Source organism: Eulemur rufifrons, chromosome 16 (genome assembly GCF_041146395.1).
Source record: "Eulemur rufifrons isolate Redbay chromosome 16, OSU_ERuf_1, whole genome shotgun sequence".
NCBI classification, from domain to species: domain Eukaryota; kingdom Metazoa; phylum Chordata; class Mammalia; order Primates; family Lemuridae; genus Eulemur; species Eulemur rufifrons.
In genome coordinates this window covers 27,565,611-27,584,980 of record NC_090998.1, presented here as the reverse complement: position 1 = coordinate 27,584,980, position 19,370 = coordinate 27,565,611, and the positions used below count along the sequence as shown (strand labels likewise).

The window sequence follows — 19,370 nt, the reverse complement described above, 5'->3', positions numbered from 1 at the left end:
GGATTATAGGCATGAGCCACTACATCTGGCCACTTGTGGACATTTTCTTTTTTCCCTTCAAACTAAAGTTGGAAGCCTTCCTTTTCAACTCATCCACATTCTTCATCTTCATGAGATGAACTCTGCCTCTTGATAGGAATTCATCATTTTAAGTCATGAAAATAAATTCTATTATTGATTGAGAATGGTTTGCTTCTTATGTTCTCCTTCTTTCCAAACTAGTCCTCAACTGGAAGAAGAGAAGAAATACATATATAACCTGCCATCCTAGTTTCCACCTAAATAAGGAGAAATAGACTGTTGTCAGTAGCTTTTCATGACATCTAATCATGATCTAGGAGACTTTTTTGATACTTGGTTTTTGTTCAACAAACTTTTAAGGTCCTGTCCTGTGTCAGGCTCTGTGCTGAGCACCAGTGATATACTGGTGAACAACAGAGTCCCCGTCATCATGGATGCAGATAAATAAAAAGATAATCATTTAGTAAGATAAATGCTTTGATAGGGGAAATTCATGGTGGCATGAGTCCATAGGAACACCTAATCCAACTTTGGGAGGTTGGCTGAAAGAGAAATATGAAGTAACCATGTGATATAGTCCTGAAGACACCTTGAGAATCAGTTGCCTTTCCCTATATCATGAAGAAACTGTGTCCAAGAGAACCCCACTGTCTTGGAGAGCTAGAAGTGCCACCTCCATCCTCTTACCTTGTCTCAAGCAGAAACAGAGAATCCTGTAGTTTGGGTAAGTGTTATTGGTGCAGTCTATGCTTAGATCTTAGAAAAAGCATTACCAAGACTTTGCCATCCTGAGAACATATACTTGCCCACATTACTCCACATCAGTCTGTTTTTCATTCTCAAAATTTTATCTTTACTGTCCGGGCGTGGTGGCTCACGCCTGTAATCCTAGCACTCTGGAAGGCCGAGGCGGGTGGATCGCTCAAGGTCAGGAGTATGAGATCAGCCTGAGCAAGAGCGAGACCCCGTCTCTATTAAAAATAGGAAGAAATTATCTGGCCAACTAAAAATATATATAGAAAAAATTGGCCAGGCATAGTGGCGCATGCCTGTAGTTCCAGCTTCTCGGGAGGCTGAGGCAGAAGGATTCCTTAAGCCCAGGAGTTTGAGGTTGCTGTGAGCTAGGCTGTTGCCACGGCACTCTAGCCAGGGCAATAGAGCGAGACTCTGTCTCAAAAAAAAAAAAAAAAAAAAAAAAAAAAAAATTTATTGTCTTCTGTCCCTCGGAGTAACTAGCACAAATCAAATTTATCAACTTGTTTCCACACCCCCTAGAAAGGGATTAATTATGCCATAGTGAATCTTTTTTCTGAGGTTTTACCCCTAATTTTAATCCGTTGGAATTTATGAAAATCTCTTTCATAGAGTTTAAAATATTGATGCTGCTGGGTACGGTGGCTCATACCTATAATCCCAGCTACTGGGGGCGCTGAGGCAGTAGGATCGCTTGAGGCCAGGAGTTCCAGACTACAATGAGCTATGATCGTGCCACTGCACTCCAGCCTGAGCAACAGAGCAAAATCCTATCTTTAAAATAAAATAAAATAAAATAAAAAGACAAAAAAAAATATTGATGGATATTAAAGTACTTTAAGCCATCTATAGGAAAAATCTTTTAAGGGTTTTTTTTGTGTTTTAATCTTACCTTGTGATGTATCCAATATGATGGAAACACTACGATCAGAAAAACTATGGAGGGAAAAGACCTTTTAGGTTTCTTATTGGAAACAGATGGTACTTTTTAGTTTAAACGGCAAGCCACTTCTGGGACCCATGTATTATGTCAGATTTTAAGGTATAATGTTTCTGAGCTTTAGAGTAGACCCAGGGCTGTTGAGTCTATGTACACAAATTGAGCTAAAACTGAAGTTCCCTTAATTTTCCATGTCTGTTTTGTCAGCTAAACATTGGAGGATGCAGCTCCATTCAGACTGACAGGGGCAAACTATTATAAAAATATCTTTAATTTTACTTAAGAAAGTAAAAATCTGTGGCTGTATTTTGGCATTACATTTGTAAGATATTTTATATTTTATGTCTGATAACTTTTCAATTTTTTATGCTTTAGCCAGTCATCTTTGGTTGATTGAAAACTGACCATTTTAGTTTAAGTATTTTTCCCCTGGAACATGAGATTTAAAAAAAAAACTCCAAAACTAAAGTATTAAAATATTTGGCATAGAAAAGCTTGGTATACATAAACATGGAAAGATAAAATCTTGAGATTAATATGGACATCAATGGTGATGGATACTTTGCTTCTCATCATGGTGATGTTTGAGGTCCTAGATACAGCCTAGATTTGGGAGTCAGATATTTGGGCTCCTTTGGTTCTGGTTAGCTGAGGCAAACCAGTTAATTACTCAGTAACTTCTTTAGCTCAAAAAGGAGACAGGGATTAAACAAACTGGTCAGTTTGACAGTCATGAGATTTATCATCTAATCTCAGCTATTTTGACATTAGCCTTTGTAGACTAGGGATCGCTACTATGGGGTGGTAGAGAGTTGTCAACCTTAATTAGCATTTGTTTTAACAGCTTCTAAAAGCGCAGAAGAAGGCCCAGAGAAGGGAGCACATGCTAAAACTTGAGGCTGAGAAGAAAAAGCTTCGAACTATTCTTCAAGTTCAGTATGTATTACAGAACTTGACACAGGAACACGTACAAAAAGACTTCAAAGGGGGTTTGAATGGTGCGGTGTATTTGCCTTCAAAAGACCTTGACTACCTCATTAAATTTTCAAAACTGACCTGCCCTGAAAGAAATGAAAGTCTGAGGTAAGCTAATGAAGAGATTTTCCTGAAATAGAACACATGACGTTATAGTCTAGCTCTTCAGTTTTATTTGCGTGTGTGTGTGTGTGTGTGTGTGTATACAACACACACACACACACACACACACATATAGACACAGACACGGGGGAGAGGAGAAAGAGAGAGTTAGTAATTAACTAAGAAAATGTTAATTTGATTCAATATGGGAAACCTTGGCTGGCGCAGACTCTGCCAGGGTTGATAAATTGTCTAGAAGGAAAATGAATTTGAATGGTCTCATTAACATGCTTCTTTATTGTAACATTGATTTTAGAAATGATGTCTGATCGTCAGATTTTAATTTTATACAAGTATTAACTATAATACTAATTATGTATACTTCTAAAACATTTTTTTGTAATTTTCTCAGCATCTTTGCCTGCTTACTCCTACGATACTTAGGTAGAGGTAAATAAGATTTAACTTGGCCAGTATCATTAATCTTTCAAAGTGAGAATTATTTGGTGGTTTTATTATGCTGTGAATAACTACTGAGAAATAGATCTGAGAATTTAAAATACAAAATCTGTAAATGGGGGCTACCCAGTTTTTTCCCCATATAGTTATCCATTTGCTATTTTTGTTTTGGTAGAGTAAATCAGCTAAGGGACAGATGTCTGTGCTTTTGCTTTGTTTAGATACAGTTTGTTCCAACTTTGTGTCTGTTAGCCAGCCCTGCTAAAACAGAGTCAGATTTCAACTGTTACAGAAATCAGCCTCTGATCAGGAAGAACTAACAAAACTCTTAATTAAGAAAACCTTGTATCTTTTTATTCCCATGCTGATAGCCTACTCCATCATCATCATTTATATGGTTGCTTCCTTCTTCTACTTCACTTTTGTGGGTTAGGGAATGTAGTTTACTTTAATGTATGAAATGTAAGCAAAACATAATTTGCAAATTAAGCTGCTCTCTTTAAAGTAAAAAATGCAGCTCTTAATATTTTCATTCCACTGTTCTTTCATCTGTGGCATATGCTTAATAAATAATGATACTGCATTGGCAGCTTTAAACTCTTTTGGTCTATTCTTTAATAGTTGTGTTTAGTAAAATCCTTGTTGTTGTAAGGAAAAATTCTTATATTGGAAATCTATAAATAGGCATTTAGTCACTTTGTATAAATGTCAATTTTTTATTTCCAAAGAGTAAAAGGACAAAATTAACATTTGCATGTCTCGACTGTTGATGGGTTATATTGCATAAATTGTACTGCTCCATATATTTATGTACTTCTAAAGCCACTTTGTTCTGCTGCTGCTTTTCCTTGTCAGTGTTGAAGACCAGATGGAGCAGTCATCCTTGTACTTTTGGGACCTTTTGGAAGGTAGTGAGAAAGCAGTGGTAGGAACGACATGTGAGTTTTCTCTACTCTGGACTTATGCAGTAAATACTAAACTTTATGTCTAGAAGTTTAGTATGATATTGAGGGTCTAAACTGTGTCAGTCCATCAGAACTTACATGTCTGACAATACTATATTCATTGGGAGAATGATCCCTTTGTTTAGTTCTGTTAAAAGCAGCTATTGTGTGACCCTGGTCACTAAAATGGAATTTAGGGAGAGTTCTGAAGTGGAGAGTCAATATGATTTAGGAATAGAGCTAAGTACTAGTGCTGGCTTCAACACTAGCTTGATCATTTTGGGGTTCAGTTCTCTATTCTGCATGGTAGTACCTGTTCTATTTAAGAATCTTAAATCTACACATTGTTAATGTCAAGGTTATCTACCTTTTAATATCAAGGTTATTTACTTTGATATTAATGTATGGTTATCTACCAGATTAGCCAAAGAAAATATGAATGGTTTGGCTACATAATCTACTGAAACATTTTTGTCTATCGATCTGGAAATGATCTGGAGAGAGAGAGAGAGTGTGCTTTTGGCATCCTAAATAGCCTTTGGCCAAATGACCAAGTACAGATGGCGGGACATGAAGTACATAGCTTTGTGTACTAGCTTAGAATAATGAAAACTCGCTAGAAGCTGGTAGACATTTTTGTTGCCATTGCTTCCTTTTAAAAAAAATACCCAAGTATCTGTAACTATCTCAAGATTTCTAAGTTTATTCAAGTTTAAGTCACAATTAAACATTTATTGATTAGAATGCAAAATGGTACTAAAATAGTTTGGAAAATAGTTGGGTAGTTTCTTATAAAATTAAATATACACTTACCGTACAGTCAAGCAGCTACACTTCTCATACCCAAGAGAAATGAAAACGTGTGTTCCTGTAACTACTTGTACATGAATGTTCATACTAGCTTTATTCATAATAGCCTCAAACTGGACACAGCACATCAGCTGATAAATTGATAAACAAAATATGGCATATCTATACAGAGGAATCTACTGAGCAATAAAAAAGGAATGAATTGTTGATACATGCAATAACATGGATGAATCTCAAAATAATTATGCTGAGTGAAAGAAGCCAGATTAAAATGAGTACATATTGTATGATTTCATTTATATGAAATTTTAGAAAAGACATAACTAGAATGATAGCAGGTCACTGGTTTCTAGGGGGTCAGAGGGTCAGGGGAGGGATTGATTGCAAAAGGCGAGGGAAGGAACTTTTTGGATTGATGAAAACGCTCTATTTCATGGTTCTGGTGGTAATACAACTACATATCTGTTAAAACTGTATACTTAAAATAGGTGAATTTTGTTTGTAAATTAAATCTGAAAGCTGATTTAAAAAAAAGACAAAATCTGTGTTATAGTACTCCTAGGAAAGGAATAATGTAGATCCAAATAAAGTATGGAAACTCTGCTTAGTAATGGATATTTAAAATAAAATGACTTTAGACCTTTCTGTAGTATAGTGAATTTAACTTCATTTTGATTTTTCTTGATCATATGTGCTAGAAGTGACATACAGCGTATCTCCAGAGTAAAATCTTAATTATGGAATTTTTGTAGTTTAAAAATTCTTTAGAGATTTGTCCAAGATAGGATTTTCTAACCCTGTCTAACAGGGTTATGTCTGAGGAACTGTCTTCTATTTCTCTAAAGCCTTAATTACTTGGGGAAGATAGAGTAGTTACTAGTTGTGATGTCTTGGGGGAAGATGGGAAAACTGACTTGTTTTCGCAGCTGAGGGAATAGATGTGTGCTTTTGTAACATTTTAGAGTTGTTGATTAGGGACTCTGATTTTTAGTCATTTTTCAAATGGTGGAAACTCAAATGATTTGCTGAACTCTGAGATTTTAATCTTTAAAATTTATATTGATTTAGCATAAAACAGAGATGGACTGCATATTTACTTTTTATGGTACTGACCAGTTCTCTAGTCCCCCGAAATAAACTATTGTAATGACCTATAATAGGATAAAATTAGGATATCTATTCTGAGTAATTTTCAATGAACTGTTAGGTTTTGTGATAACTAAGTCTTAATCACTCTTTCTTAGACAAACATGTGAAAGATCTGCTGTCTAAATTGCTGAACTCAGGCTATTTTGAAAGTATTCCAGTTCCCAAAAATGCCAAGGAAAAAGAAGTACCATTGGAGGAAGAAATGCTAATACAATCAGAGAAGAAAAAACAATTATTGAAGACTGAATCTGTCAAAGAGTCAGGTTTGTTGTGATCTCTGAAATTCTATAAAGGGGTTGCATTTTTTAATACCCAAAATGTGCAATAAGTGCCTTATTTTATTTTTAATTTGTTCTATATGCATGGAAATCTTTACTTGCTGTAGGATAAACCTAGGTTAAGAAAACGTCTCTAGGCTTTATTGCCATAATTTACAAAGTGAACGTTAATAGAAATATTAGTTTATACTTTGTGTCAGGAGAGTACATTGGTTAAAATGAGGCATTTGTGGAATTTGAATGAACCTGTCTGTTAAACTACCAGTAGGATAATTCTGTTTAAAATTGTTGTTTAAAATGTAGGTTATAGTAGAATCCAATATTGTAGTAGAATGAGAATGTAAACCTAGGGTTAAAATATTGATTGAGGGCTGGGTGCGGTGGCTCATACCTGTAATCTCAGCACTATGGGAGTCCAAGGGGGGAGGATGCTTGAGGTAGGGGGTTTGAGACCAACCTGAGCAAGAGTGATACCCTGTCTTTGCCCAAAATAGAAAAAATTAGCCAGGTGTGGTGGTGCTGCACCTGTAGTCCCAGCTACTTGGGAGGCTGAGGCAGGAGGGTTGCTTGAGCCCAGGAGTTTGAAGTTGCTGTGAGCTATGATGGCACCACGGCACTCTAGCTGGGGCAACAGAGCAACTCTGTCCCCCCCCCCCCCCACACACACAAAAATTGCCAAAATAGAGGAAATATATTTTTTAAATTACCATTTTCTAAGGGAAGAAATATTTTGAGCAAATGGCACTTTTGCTTTTGTTTGTTGAAGTTGGATTTATTAAAGAAATATCTTTTCTAAGAAGATAGTCCAAGTAGGATTCTCTTAGCCACAAGCAAAACTCAAATCATTTGCCATCTTTATTTCCCCTTAGTTCTTAATTTTAAATCTAGTGCTTCAGTATCTCCACTCCCTTACCTCCCCAACACCTTCTAACCTTAAACTGGCTTGTAAGATGTCTTGAAGCCTCTGTTTAAAGCTGAGATGACTAATTTTACCCCAGTGGGACCTGAGCTATAATTCTAACTTGAGAAAAAGCTATGTTTGTGGATGAGAGGAGATTGTCTTATTTTCAATCAGAAATCAGGTGGTTGTTTTTTTTTTTTTTTGATATTCTGCAGGTATAGAAATCAGTTTTTAACTGAAACTTGACTTTTGTAAGTGTCTTATGTAAGGAGAGCTACTAGCTTCAGCTAGCCTCAACCCACATGCTTTTGACCAAACGAGCAATAGTTAAAATTACTCCTTCCATATGCTTAATTGTACTGTCCTTTTTCTGTTTCTCTTATGAGTCTTCTGAAATATGTTGCTGGAATGAATTGTCATTGTAATCTGTCTAAAAACTTATATTTTACCTAGTATTTATTTAAATTCCTTTTATTTTCTAGAATCTCTTATGGAACTTGCACAGCCAGAGATACAGCCACAAGAGGTAAGACAATAGAAGGTAATTTGCTGATGTTGATTTTTTAGACTTTTGTATATAGATTTGTGGTTGGAAGCCGAGGCCCTGGGCTAGTCTGCCCAAACTCGAATCCTGGTTCTTCAGCTTATTAGCTTAGTGACTGTGGGCAAGATGTCTAGCCCAGCTGGGTCTGTTATCCTCACATGTAAAATGAGAATAATGATCATGCCTACCTTCATGAGGTTGTTGTGAAGATTAAAGAAGTTAATCTAATTCCTAAATTACTTAGATTTTGGCCTGGCACACAGTAACTGCCCAAGTTTTAGCTGTTTTTGGCCCCTGTTTTAGAATTTAAAGGTGTGTGGGATTTTGCTCTGTGCAGAATTTACCCACATTGGTAGCAAAAAACGTTGTTTTCTTTCTGAAGTGACATTGGAATTCATAGAAGCTGAAAAGAATAGGAGATGCAAAAACACAGTATAATTGATATAAAAGGGAAATCAAAGGCTATTGACTCAGGAAACATTAGGCTTAAAGTCAAACAGTATAACTTGGTCTGTAACTTGTGTAGTTGAAAGTTGAACCATCCTCTGCCTTAACTTCTGAGGGAGTCACGTGGGCGCCAGGCTCCTAAGGCTGGCAAAGGTAGAATCACTTTGGTGAAAGCTCAATCAAGCAAACGTGGTACCACGATGTGCAATTCTTGCTGGTCTTAGGTGAATCAGATAGAAATTGCTACATTTGAAGTATAAAAATTTGTATTTCTGTTAGTTGAGGAAAAAGGAATGGACAAAGAAGTAAGACAGTCTTTTCAAGTAGGATAAGGACAGAAGTTTCATGTCAGCACAATGGCTCAGACCAGTGGACATAGGAATACTAATATAGTTGACCATTCCCTTCGCAGTCGTCTATGAATTTTGTGACTCAAGCACATTTTTCCTCTGGTCTAGTTTCTTAACAGACGCTATATGACGGAAGTAGAGTATTCAAACAAACAAGATGAAGAGCAATCTTGGGAAGCAGATTATGCTAGAAAACCAAATCTCCCTAAATGTTGGGATATGCTTACTGAACCAGATGGTCAGGAGAAGAAACAGGAATCCTTCAAGTCCTGGGAGTCTCCTGTTAAGCACCAGGAGGCATCAAAGTCTGCAGTTTCCTTAGAACAGAGGAAACAAGAAATTTCAAAACTCAGGTCTACTCTGCCGGAAGAGCAGAAGAAGCAGGTCATCTCCAAATCCAAGCCACCTCCTAGCCAGTGGAAGCAAGAAACTCCTAAATCCAAGGCAGGATACGTTCAAGAGGAACAGAAGAAGGAGACACCAAAGCCTTGGCCGGTTCAGCTGCAGAAAGAACAGGATCCAAAGAAGCAAACTCCAAAATCTTGGACACCTTCTATGCAGAGTGAACAGAACATCACCAAATCGTGGACTACTCCCATGTGTGAAGAACAGGATTCAAAACAGCCAGAGACGCCAAAATCCTGGGAAAATAATGTTGAGAGTCAGAAACACTCTTTAACACCACAGTCACAGATTCCTCCAAAGTCCTGGGAAGTGGCTACAGCAAGCCTCATACCAAATGATCAGCTCCTGCCCAGGAAGTTTAATACAGAACCCAAAGATGTGAGTTGATCTGTATCTGTCTGCTTCTGTCAGTGTAGGCATAAATGAGTTGTGGTATTGACAACTTTGTAGTTCTATTTAAAAACAAAATGGTAAATTAATGTATAAAATATTTTACTTAACTCTTTAATGGGTAGATGTATTGTTTTCCATAGAAAATTGGAAGTTAACCTAGTCTGTCTTTGAGCCTAACTGGAGATGAACTTTCCACAGTTACAAAATGTTAAGTTTTAATGCCAAAATTCTAACGACGTTTTATGACCTCAAAATGGTGGCTAGTTCAGACAAGACTGTAATGTGAACAAGTGAGTAAGGTAAATGCTTGTCACAGGATGGGAGATGTGTTGTGCTCTATGCCTGCTCCATGAGTGACTTTTTCTGACAGAAGTTACATTTTTCTATATTCTCTTTCACTCATTTATAGTCACTCAGATTAGCCTTTCCTCTTATGAAGAAGGTACAGGGTGGTTGCAGATATTCTAGTAGCTGGGAAAGAATTTGAATTAGTTCTCGATTTCCATTTCAAAATAAGAATTTTCCAGAGGTAGGAAACTATAGGAATTAGATATTTTGTAGTTAGGTTTTAGAGTATGAGATTTAGTTAAAAAAAGAAAAAAGGCCTCATTCTGTTAATGATAACCTATTTCAGGAAGATAAGGCTTATAATGAATAATCCTTGGGTACATTGCTATGTTAGTATTGCCTTTTATTAAATTATAAATTACTTATTTACCACTATTTATAATGCAAACTTGTTACTACCTTGTTTACATGAAATGTGAACTTATCTTCCCAGTGTTCTCCATTTCTATGTAGTGGTCTGCCTTGCACTTCTGTGCTATTTTAGCCAAAGGCTTTCTTTTCTTCTTTTTCTGTTTCAATATATTTAGGGGGGAGAGTGCAGTTTTGTTACATGGACATATTGCATAGTGATAAGAAGTCTGGTCTTTTAGTGTACCTACCACCTGGATAGTGTACATTGTACCCAAGAGGTAATTTTTAATTCCTCACTCCCTCCCGCCTTTGGAGTCTCCAATGTCTATTATTTCACTCTATATGACTGTGTGTACCCATAGCTTAGCTCCCACTTATAAGTGAGAACATGTGGTATTTGGTTTTCTGTTCCTGAGTTACTTAAAATAATGGCCTCCAGTTCCATCTGCGTTGTGGCAAAAGACATTATTTCATTCTTTTTTGTGGCTGAAGCCAAAGGCTTTCTGATAAATCTTTGGTCCTCTAATAGGGTAAACATTTTGCTTAGGGAAAGCAAAGCATTGCATTTTGTAACTAGGTTAACCCAGTCCAGTTCTGCCTTATAGGAAGAGAATTTTAGAGTTGTCTTTTGTTCTCCTTTCTCCTTCTTTTCAAGTGCTAATATTAATTTTAGTTTCTTCCTGACCCAACAGAGGATTGATAGCCTTAATTTATTAACCAGCTATCACATTACAGTAATTGGAATGTGATAACTATTTTGAGAAACTTATATTTAAAAAAAAAACAATTTAATCCCTTATTACAGCTATTTTTAAAAACCTAGTTTAAAATTCTACGAGGTATAGCAATGTTGTACTTTTAGCATACCAGAATATTGATATCATGCTGTTTGAATAGGATTTAAAATCAGGGTTGCTTAGTTGGACAAGTCAAAACGCATATTTAGTTTGTTTTTATGGCACAGACAGCAATATATTGAAGTTGTAGGGTTTTTCAGTGACTGAGAGGACACTTGTATGTATAATACACTATTTGTCTTTCTTTCTTGCAGTCTCAGCTGTCTGGAACATGACTAAGTACGTTCAGAGGCAAAAGGCAAAATAGAGTTCAAAGCCAAAAGACTAGATAACACTAAATTAATCACCAGTGTTCATAGTTGTCTCCTAAAAAAGCCTCTTACATATTCACTTAGGTTCTGTTAGCTTTTATTTTATCTGGTGCCTTTGACAAGCTTAGCTGTGTGACTTCTCACTGAGTTAGAAGGTGGAGAAGAGGAGCTGGTGGAGACGGGTGGGCTGGCAGCTGTAACTGTAAACTGTAAATTAGGCCTAATTCAGGATGTGCAGAGTTTTAAGCAGTTTAGCATGAGAGCTAACCATCTTATAAACAGCAGTGGCCCCCCAGAGTTTACTTACTTTATAACAAAATATAACGTAGTCCCTCAATTTTGTGTGTGTGTATATGTATATATTTTTACATCTTGATTTCTAAACTCAGATGCATCTTAAAAATGGGATGTATATTTAATGTGGTAGTAATAATTTTTGCCCTGGAAAAAGTAAATCATTGACGTGTCTCATAGTTTGTGGCATCTTATCATAGAGGACATATGCTAACTGATGTCTGTAATGAAAATACTCTTAACAAGGAAGTTTTATTATTCTGGGTCTTCTCTTTAAAAAGAGAATGTTTTAGGTTTTAGAAAGATTTCCATTAAAGTTGTGAAGGGGGAAAAACTGTTCAAAGTCTGCTTAAATTATTTAGAAAATGTGTTTATGTGGAAATCTGTGATAAATGATAAATGAGCATTGCTGTTTGCTTGGGTTTCTTTAAGATGTAGTGATAAGCTAAGTTTCCTGCATTAGGCTGTTGAATTTGAATTTCACTCTTACACATTATGGGTTTATCTTGTAGGTGCCTAAGCCTATGCATCAGCCTGTAGGTTCTTCCTCTACCCTTCCAAAGGATCCAGTATTGAGGAAAGAAAAACTACAGGATCTGATGACCCAGATTCAAGGAACTTGTAACTTTATGCAAGTATGAGTCATTTTAAAAAAGAATCTTAAATGATATTCATGGGGCTCCTAACTTCTGATCTGAAGCATTACAGTGAAATTTTTAAAAGCATAAATTCTGATGTCTAGGATGAATAGGAATCCTGGCTCTGTTGCCTCCCAGCTCTGGGGGTTTAAATTACTTAACTCTGCCTCATTTTCTTTATTTGAAAAATGAGGATAATAGTTTCTACTTCCTAAGTTTGTTGTGAATTAAAAAAATGAATTAAACATGTAAAAAGCTTAGCTTGCTCAAGTATTATTGCTGCTATAGATCATCAATAGTTTCCATTGGGACTGTGAGCAGCTACTCTATGTTTTGTATTCTGTTAGGTACCATTGTGTATAGAAAATGGACATTCCTTGCCTTTATGTAGTTTATATTACAGTTGTAGAAGATTGCAAACTTGTAATAAATCAGAATCAATAGTTAAATGCTAAATTGTATGATACAGTATGTTTAATTGTGTGACACAGACTCTTACAGAATTTGAGAACGATGTGATATTACTGAGAGCTGAAGTGGTTAAATAATTTTTGTTCAGTAAAAACATCTTGAGCTTTGGATTTAGGCCTGGGTTTAAATCCCAGTCCTACCACTTACCAGCTCGTTATTTAGCGTCCAACCCTCTACTTATTTGCAAAATGAAGGAATTGCCTACTCTTCCAGATTACTTGAAGATAAGAGAACTGAAATGCTGGCTGCAAGGGTGTAGCTTCAGTATGCAAAAAGTTGGAAACTTTTCTGGGAGAACCAAGATAGGCAGTTAGAAGAGGATGGTTTCTCATTGTGAAAGTGTTTAACAGCATGAGCTAGTAAGTGGTTGAGAGAAAACACACTCTTACTGGTTGAGTATAATAAAAATAAGAGTCGGATAAGAAAGACTGGGATTAATGGTTATGTTTAAGGCCTCAGGTCAGGAGTTTCTTTTCCAAGTTAGGCCTTAGAATTACTGTTGTAGTTTTAACACTTGACACAACCTCAAGGTTTGGCAGTTACTTTAGATTTTATTTTTAACTTTTTAGTTTCTTTTTTTGTGAAGACTAAGTTTTTGACATCTTGAGATGGTTATTAGCTAAATACCTATAGCTTTAGCTAGGTATCTGTAGCTAATAAACTATGGGCAACATTATGAATAACTTATTTACAATCTTATCTTTAGGAGTCTGTTATTGATTTTGACAAACCTTCAAGTGCAATTCCATCGTCACAGCCGCCTTCAGCTGCTCCAGGTAGCCCAGTAGGTAAGTAATCATTCTAAAAACTTGCAACAGTTTTAGAGCTGTTGAGTTTTTTTGTTTTTTTTTTTTTTTTTTAACAAATGATTTTACTGTAGATGTCCTATGGGAAAACTATGTCTGTGTGTTAATTTATTCTTAACTGTAATATCTATTATCAGAGTTATATGTGGGTAAATTATCATTAGAACATTAGTGTACTTAACTGACCTGTTTGCATTTTTTGGAGAGTCTCTAGATGGGTGAACGGAAATGCCCAATAGATGTTGCAGTTTTTTATGTCATTCTGTGAGTGAATTGTTACTAGAACTTGCTTGACCCCTTTGGACTTTAAATCTATGGTTGAGGCTTTGGAATCCTAACTCTGAGTGAGATTACCTCAGTGATGTGTAGAACAGTGATTAACACAGTAAATAATGATGGAGCCTACATTTGAATTTGATCTGATGCTTCAAAGCGTAGGCTTTTGTTCCACGCTGGTTTCTTTCAGGCGAGGAATGACATAAAGCCATAGTCCAGCTGTAGTGAGCAGTATATACCAGCCAGAAGATTATCCTGGGTGAAGTAAGGAGAGATGGCATAGGTAACAAAAGTGATGGACATTAACAAGGAGAAACAAAACTGAAAACTATGTAATTGTGAAAGAATGTTAATATCTATAGTCAGAAAAAACCTAAACAAATGACCCAGCTAAGATTTACTTTGAAGTTTATGAAACTTCAAAGTAGAAGTTAATTACTATTCATGGTAGCTTATGTCTTATCTTTCAGATTACTATTATAAGTTATTTTTGAAAGTCATTTTCTTTTGGAAGTCCAGAAATGCTGCTTTTGCCTGTTTAACCTTAAAACATCACTGAATGTCGCAGATGGAACTAGTATTTTTTAATAATTCTTTACTATTCTACAGTTTCCCTCTTTTTAAAACTTATAATAGTGCACGATGGCCTTGAGACTTAGACTTTCCAGCTAATGCTTTTTTGGTAAAGTGTACACTTTAGTTTCCTTCCAGTTGATATGCATAAACTGTTCTCCCCCCTCAGTTTACTGTTTATTTCACTCTCTGCAGCATCTACAGAACAAAATTTGTCCAGTCAAAGTGATTTTCTTCAAGAGCCATTACAGGTAACTTCTCCAAATCTTTCACTTACTTTTCTTTGCTACTCAGGCAAGAGTAGCATTTAACTGATTCTGATGTGCCTAAATTATTACAAGTGTTGTCAGGATATGTAGCTTTTTAGATTAAGTACAACTTGTCCTAAAAAGATTCACTGATGACTATACTGAAAACAACTATCATAATAAAGATTTGTTGACTTTAGTAAAGAAAGAGCAAGCTTGAAGATTTCAGAAGTACCTTGTCTAAGAATAATACTTTGCAGTTGAGCTACGTTAAGTCACTTACCAGCATAGTAAAGGGTTTGAAGAAAGAAACTAGTTTGTTTAATCTATAGTTAGCCAGTTTCCCCCCTGCATAATAGTTAACATTCTGAGAAACTGGTTTTCACAGAATGTACTGAGAGATACAATAGGACTAGATCACTGAGATCTCTAAATGCCAGTTGCATTTCCATTAATAGCCCAAGGTTCACTCATTTTCTGGTCATTACCTTCAAAAAATTTTTCAGTGTCCCTTTGAAAACTTTCTGGCAATTTTTTTGACAGTAGCTATTTTAACAGTAATGTAAATAATTTGACCAGTTCAACAGTTGTTTTCATCCAAAAACTTCTGAGTAAATACCATTTGTTTACAGTGGTTTATATGTAGTTTGGTGAGATGTGGCTCAGTTTTCAAATAGTGTTTATTGAGCAGGGTATATTGGTGGGGTTTTGCCCTACCTTCCCCCAGGCCACTCACTGCTTTATTTTTTTATTTTTTTTAATTTTTGAGACAGAGTCTCGCTCTATTGCCCTGGCTAGAGTGCTGTGGTGTCAGCCTAGCTCACAGCAACCTCAAACTCCTGGGCTTAAGCGATCCTCCTGCCTCAACCTCCCGAGTAGCTGGGACTACAGGCATGTGCCACCATGCCTGGCTAATTTTTTCTATATATATTTTTAGTTGGCCAGATAATTTCTTTCTATTTTTAGTAGAGACGGGGGTCTCGCTCTTGCTCAGGCTGGTCTCGAACTCCTGACCTTGAGTGACCCTCCTGCCTCGGCCTCCCAGAGTGCTAGGATTACAGGTGTGAGCCACCGTGCCCGGCGCCACTCACTGCTTTAACTAACACAGTTCCATTTTATCTGTTCCAGCTGTTTAGGGTTCTACATAAGACTTTCAATGGGCAAGTTAAATTTTTTTTGAAAAGCCACTGGTCTAGTGTAGTAGTTCTCTGGTGCTGGCCTGTGGAATGGCTACATCAGAATATTTATGTATATATAAATAAAATATATATTTCTAGGTTTCACCTTAGACCTATTGGGGTAGAATTTTCAGAGGTGTTTTCTAGGCTTCTGTGTTCTTAAGCTCCCTGGGTGAATATGCATATCCATTTTTGGAACACTTGTTTCAAACATTGTGTTTACTCACTAATGCTTAAATTACCTCCAGCTGGTCTACTTAAAAGTAATAATTTGGAAGAACTGCTGTAACTTTTCAATAAATACTAATGTAAAGAATGTGTCCTTATGTTTTTTGTTAAGTGAACCTTTTAACTGAAATTCAAGTCTTTTAAAGATGATCTATCAAGTGGCCTAAGCTACTGTAACTTATCATCTGTGAATATTCCCTTAGCCAAAGTTAGTTATGTCCCCAAAACAGCCAGTCCTACGTTTCTTGGGCTATTGTCTCATTATTTTAATGAGAAAGCCAGAAGAAAGGCCTAGTTTAGACTCTAATCTCATAATAGTCCGAATGTTTTGGTTGGATCTAAATTATTCCTATTTAGGTATACAAAATGTTCTAAAGGATTTCAAAATTTTTTCCCCTAAGATCTTTTTAAAACTTGATCCCCACTCTCCTTCCCAAGAAGCAGCGGATCATGATGGCTCCTTGAAGGTCACTGAAACACAACTTCTCTGATGTCAAGTTACCACTCATTGCTTTCCGATTCACCTGTTTTATTGGGCTTCTGAGAACAACATAGAAGCATTTAGTTAAAAGGAGTAGATTCACTGACATTTTAGACCTTACTATTGCTAGATTTTTGTGGCTGTCTCTCTGTTATATTCTAAAACTTGTCGTGCCATAGAATTCTTTCCTAGCCACTTTCTTATTGGTTATATTATAGTTGTCACTCCCTTAATTCCTACTTTGCTTGCTCCCAATTTTTATTTTATATATACTATCAGCTTTAATTTTTCCTTAGAATTTTAGAGCCATTTTGATTTATGTAGAGCTTATTCTTCATATTTATACTTCAACCTACTTTTTCTTTTTTTTTGGAGACACAGTCTTGTTCTGTCACCCAGGTAGAGGGCAGTGGCATCATCATTGGCTCGCTGCAACCTCAAACTCCTGGGCTCAAGCAGTCCTCCTGCCTTGGCCTCCCAGAGTGTAGGATTACAGGTGTGAGCCACCATGCCTGGCCCAACCTACTTTAAGCCACTGAAAGCACTTAGAGTAAAAGGATAGTTATTGTGATCTCAGGCAGAGCTGTGCCTAACAGTGTTAAATGTGCCCGGAGTTCATCTTCCTGTGATTGTAGAGCCAACAATCTCAATAAATGAAGATGGGATTGGCTGTGTGGTTGTAGCGACCAGGCCTGGAAAGGCAGTGTAGCAGACTGCTTGGATTTGAGTTTCAGCTCTGCCACTAAATTTTAGTGTGGTCTTGGGTAAATAATTTCACCTTTCTTTACCTCTGCCTGATTGTCAGTAAAATGAGGATAGTTGTACTTACCTCACAGGATTATCGTTAGGATTAAGTATATTAGTATGTGTAAGGTATTTGGCTTGGTGTTTGCTCAGTAAGAGTAACATATTTGGAAGCCCCAGGCCCAAGAAATACAAAGTGAACAAAATATGCCTTTTACAATATTTTGTATCTTCCTGTGTCTAGGCTGCTTCTTCTCCAGTTACTTGTAGCTCAAATGCTTGCTTGGTTACTACTGATCAGGCTTCTTCCGGATCTGAAACAGAGTTTATGACCTCAGAGACTCCTGAGGTAATAAAAGACCAATTGTCTTAATTTTTTTTCTGTCTTAAAGAATAGCAGAACCGGCTTATTTTACAAATTACAGGGACGATCAGTTGAGTGATGTAACAGTTGTACTTTACTAATGTATTGCTTCTATAGATGTGGTGGTCTTGGAACTTATATGCTAACTTTATCATGGCATATAAATAAATTTAATATTGCCTTACCTGATTCAATAAATATGTCAATTTTTAATATCAAATATCAAAAGAGTGAGAAGTTTTAGGTAGGATTAGGTCAAGTTTCTTAGTATATTTACATGGAAGGACTTCTTAGGAGAAAAATTTTTTATTCCTATAACTGAAGACTCAGTAGCTTTATAGTGTTAATATTAGCACTGAGTTCGAATGAGTTATATCTCTTTTTGGCTGACTGTCAAAAGCATTTTTGACAGTATTATGTTTGTGCTTTTAATTCTAAGTTACAGTTTTTGATAAGTTTGAGGAAATCCTTAAGATAGACTTAATAGGGTAGATGAATTTAGGGGGGTAATTTAACAACTATTACATTTTATTTTGGGGGATAACTATTATACAAGAATATGTATTCATTAGAGAATATTAAAAAATAGTCTTTAGTTTTTGTGGTGCTGACTCTGTCTAAATTTAAGTTACTTTGGCTCCTCATTTTAAGACAAGAAATAATTGTTACCAAGTTACTCACAACTATCTGCTTTATAATCTCAGTTGAGATTGGTTTTTGTTGTCTTTTTAAACCTTTGGCTTTATAATCTGTTATGTCAAAAACTTGTTTGTTTCCTTAGATAAGGATTACTTAAATCAGAGTTGGTTTTCTTTTTTAGGCAGCTGACTTAGAAATCTACTAATAAGTCTTTAAAATAGAAAAAAATTAACACTAAGCAACTAACCTAAGATTTTTCTTAAGCCCAATTCTATTGTATAAATTTGGAATGCTATTAGATTCTTAACTGGAAAATACCATTTCAGGGTTTGCAAAGGACTAGGTGCTCATAAAAAATTCAGCTCCTCATCTGTTCGACTGATTATTGGTAAGACTCTTTGACTTAGTCAGCAAGCTGTGCAAAGCAAATACTGTGTGCATCCTCAGCAATTGAGATTTGAAATTGTAAGCGAAAGCTATTCGTTTGCATTCCTGTGTCCAAATGTCATCCTAAAGAACTTGCTGACTTACGCCAGTTTGGGGTTTAGTGTAAGTTAACTGCTTGTTATATGGCAGGTGATTGGCTGATGCTGCATTTCTCCTCCCCAGGCAGCAATTCCCCCAAGCAAGCAACTGTCTTCACTAGCTTCTCCAAATCCTCCCATGTCAAAGGGCTCTGACCAGGGCTTCCAGTCACCTCCTGCAAGTAGTAGTTCAGTAACCATTAACACAGCGCCCTTTCAAGCCATGCAGACAGTGAGTATGAAACGTGAATGATGATCATAGTTCATTATTCCTGGTGAAAGCCATTGTTTCTCTTACATAAAATATTGGATAGTATGTGAAAATTTTGTCTTTTGTAAAGCTTTTGTTTGGGCTGGTAGAATTTACATTTGGTCAATGAAAATATTTTGTGGCAGAAGAGTATTAAATCCACAACCTCTAGAATTTGCATGGGTATTTTATCAGAGCATTATTCCTTCTTTGAAAATTAGTAAGAGGTAAAGTTGAGGGACCCCTGTTAAACACACAAAATGTATGGAATGAAACATAATTTTCTAGCAACAGCTTAATACTAACCATTACTAATACCAATACTAGTGATGTTCTGTAACATCAATGGCCTGAAATAGAGGACTTGGGTGTTCTATC

At 36.2% G+C, this 19,370-nt stretch overlaps 1 protein-coding gene across 50 annotated transcripts in view; it reads left to right on the top strand.

The window, feature by feature from the left end:
• Positions 1-19,370, top strand: part of CAPRIN2 (caprin family member 2) — a 43,980-nt gene that overhangs the window by 15,653 nt on the left and 8,957 nt on the right. For 18 of the 50 annotated variants that reach the window (XM_069489911.1, XM_069489939.1, XM_069489909.1 and 15 more), the window contains 10 exons: positions 2,559-2,797; positions 4,106-4,188; positions 6,249-6,416; positions 7,815-7,858; positions 8,782-9,456; positions 12,085-12,207; positions 13,388-13,469; positions 14,532-14,587; positions 17,460-17,564; positions 18,828-18,974. In XM_069489911.1, the coding sequence (XP_069346012.1) occupies positions 2,559-2,797; positions 4,106-4,188; positions 6,249-6,416; positions 7,815-7,858; positions 8,782-9,456; positions 12,085-12,207; positions 13,388-13,469; positions 14,532-14,587; positions 17,460-17,564; positions 18,828-18,974 (1,722 nt within the window). The remainder of the gene's footprint in view (positions 1-2,558; positions 2,798-4,105; positions 4,189-6,248; positions 6,417-7,814; positions 7,859-8,781; positions 9,457-12,084; positions 12,208-13,387; positions 13,470-14,531; positions 14,588-17,459; positions 17,565-18,827; positions 18,975-19,370) is intronic. The other 32 variants (XM_069489946.1, XM_069489945.1, XM_069489950.1 and 29 more) reach the window with 5 other exon arrangements.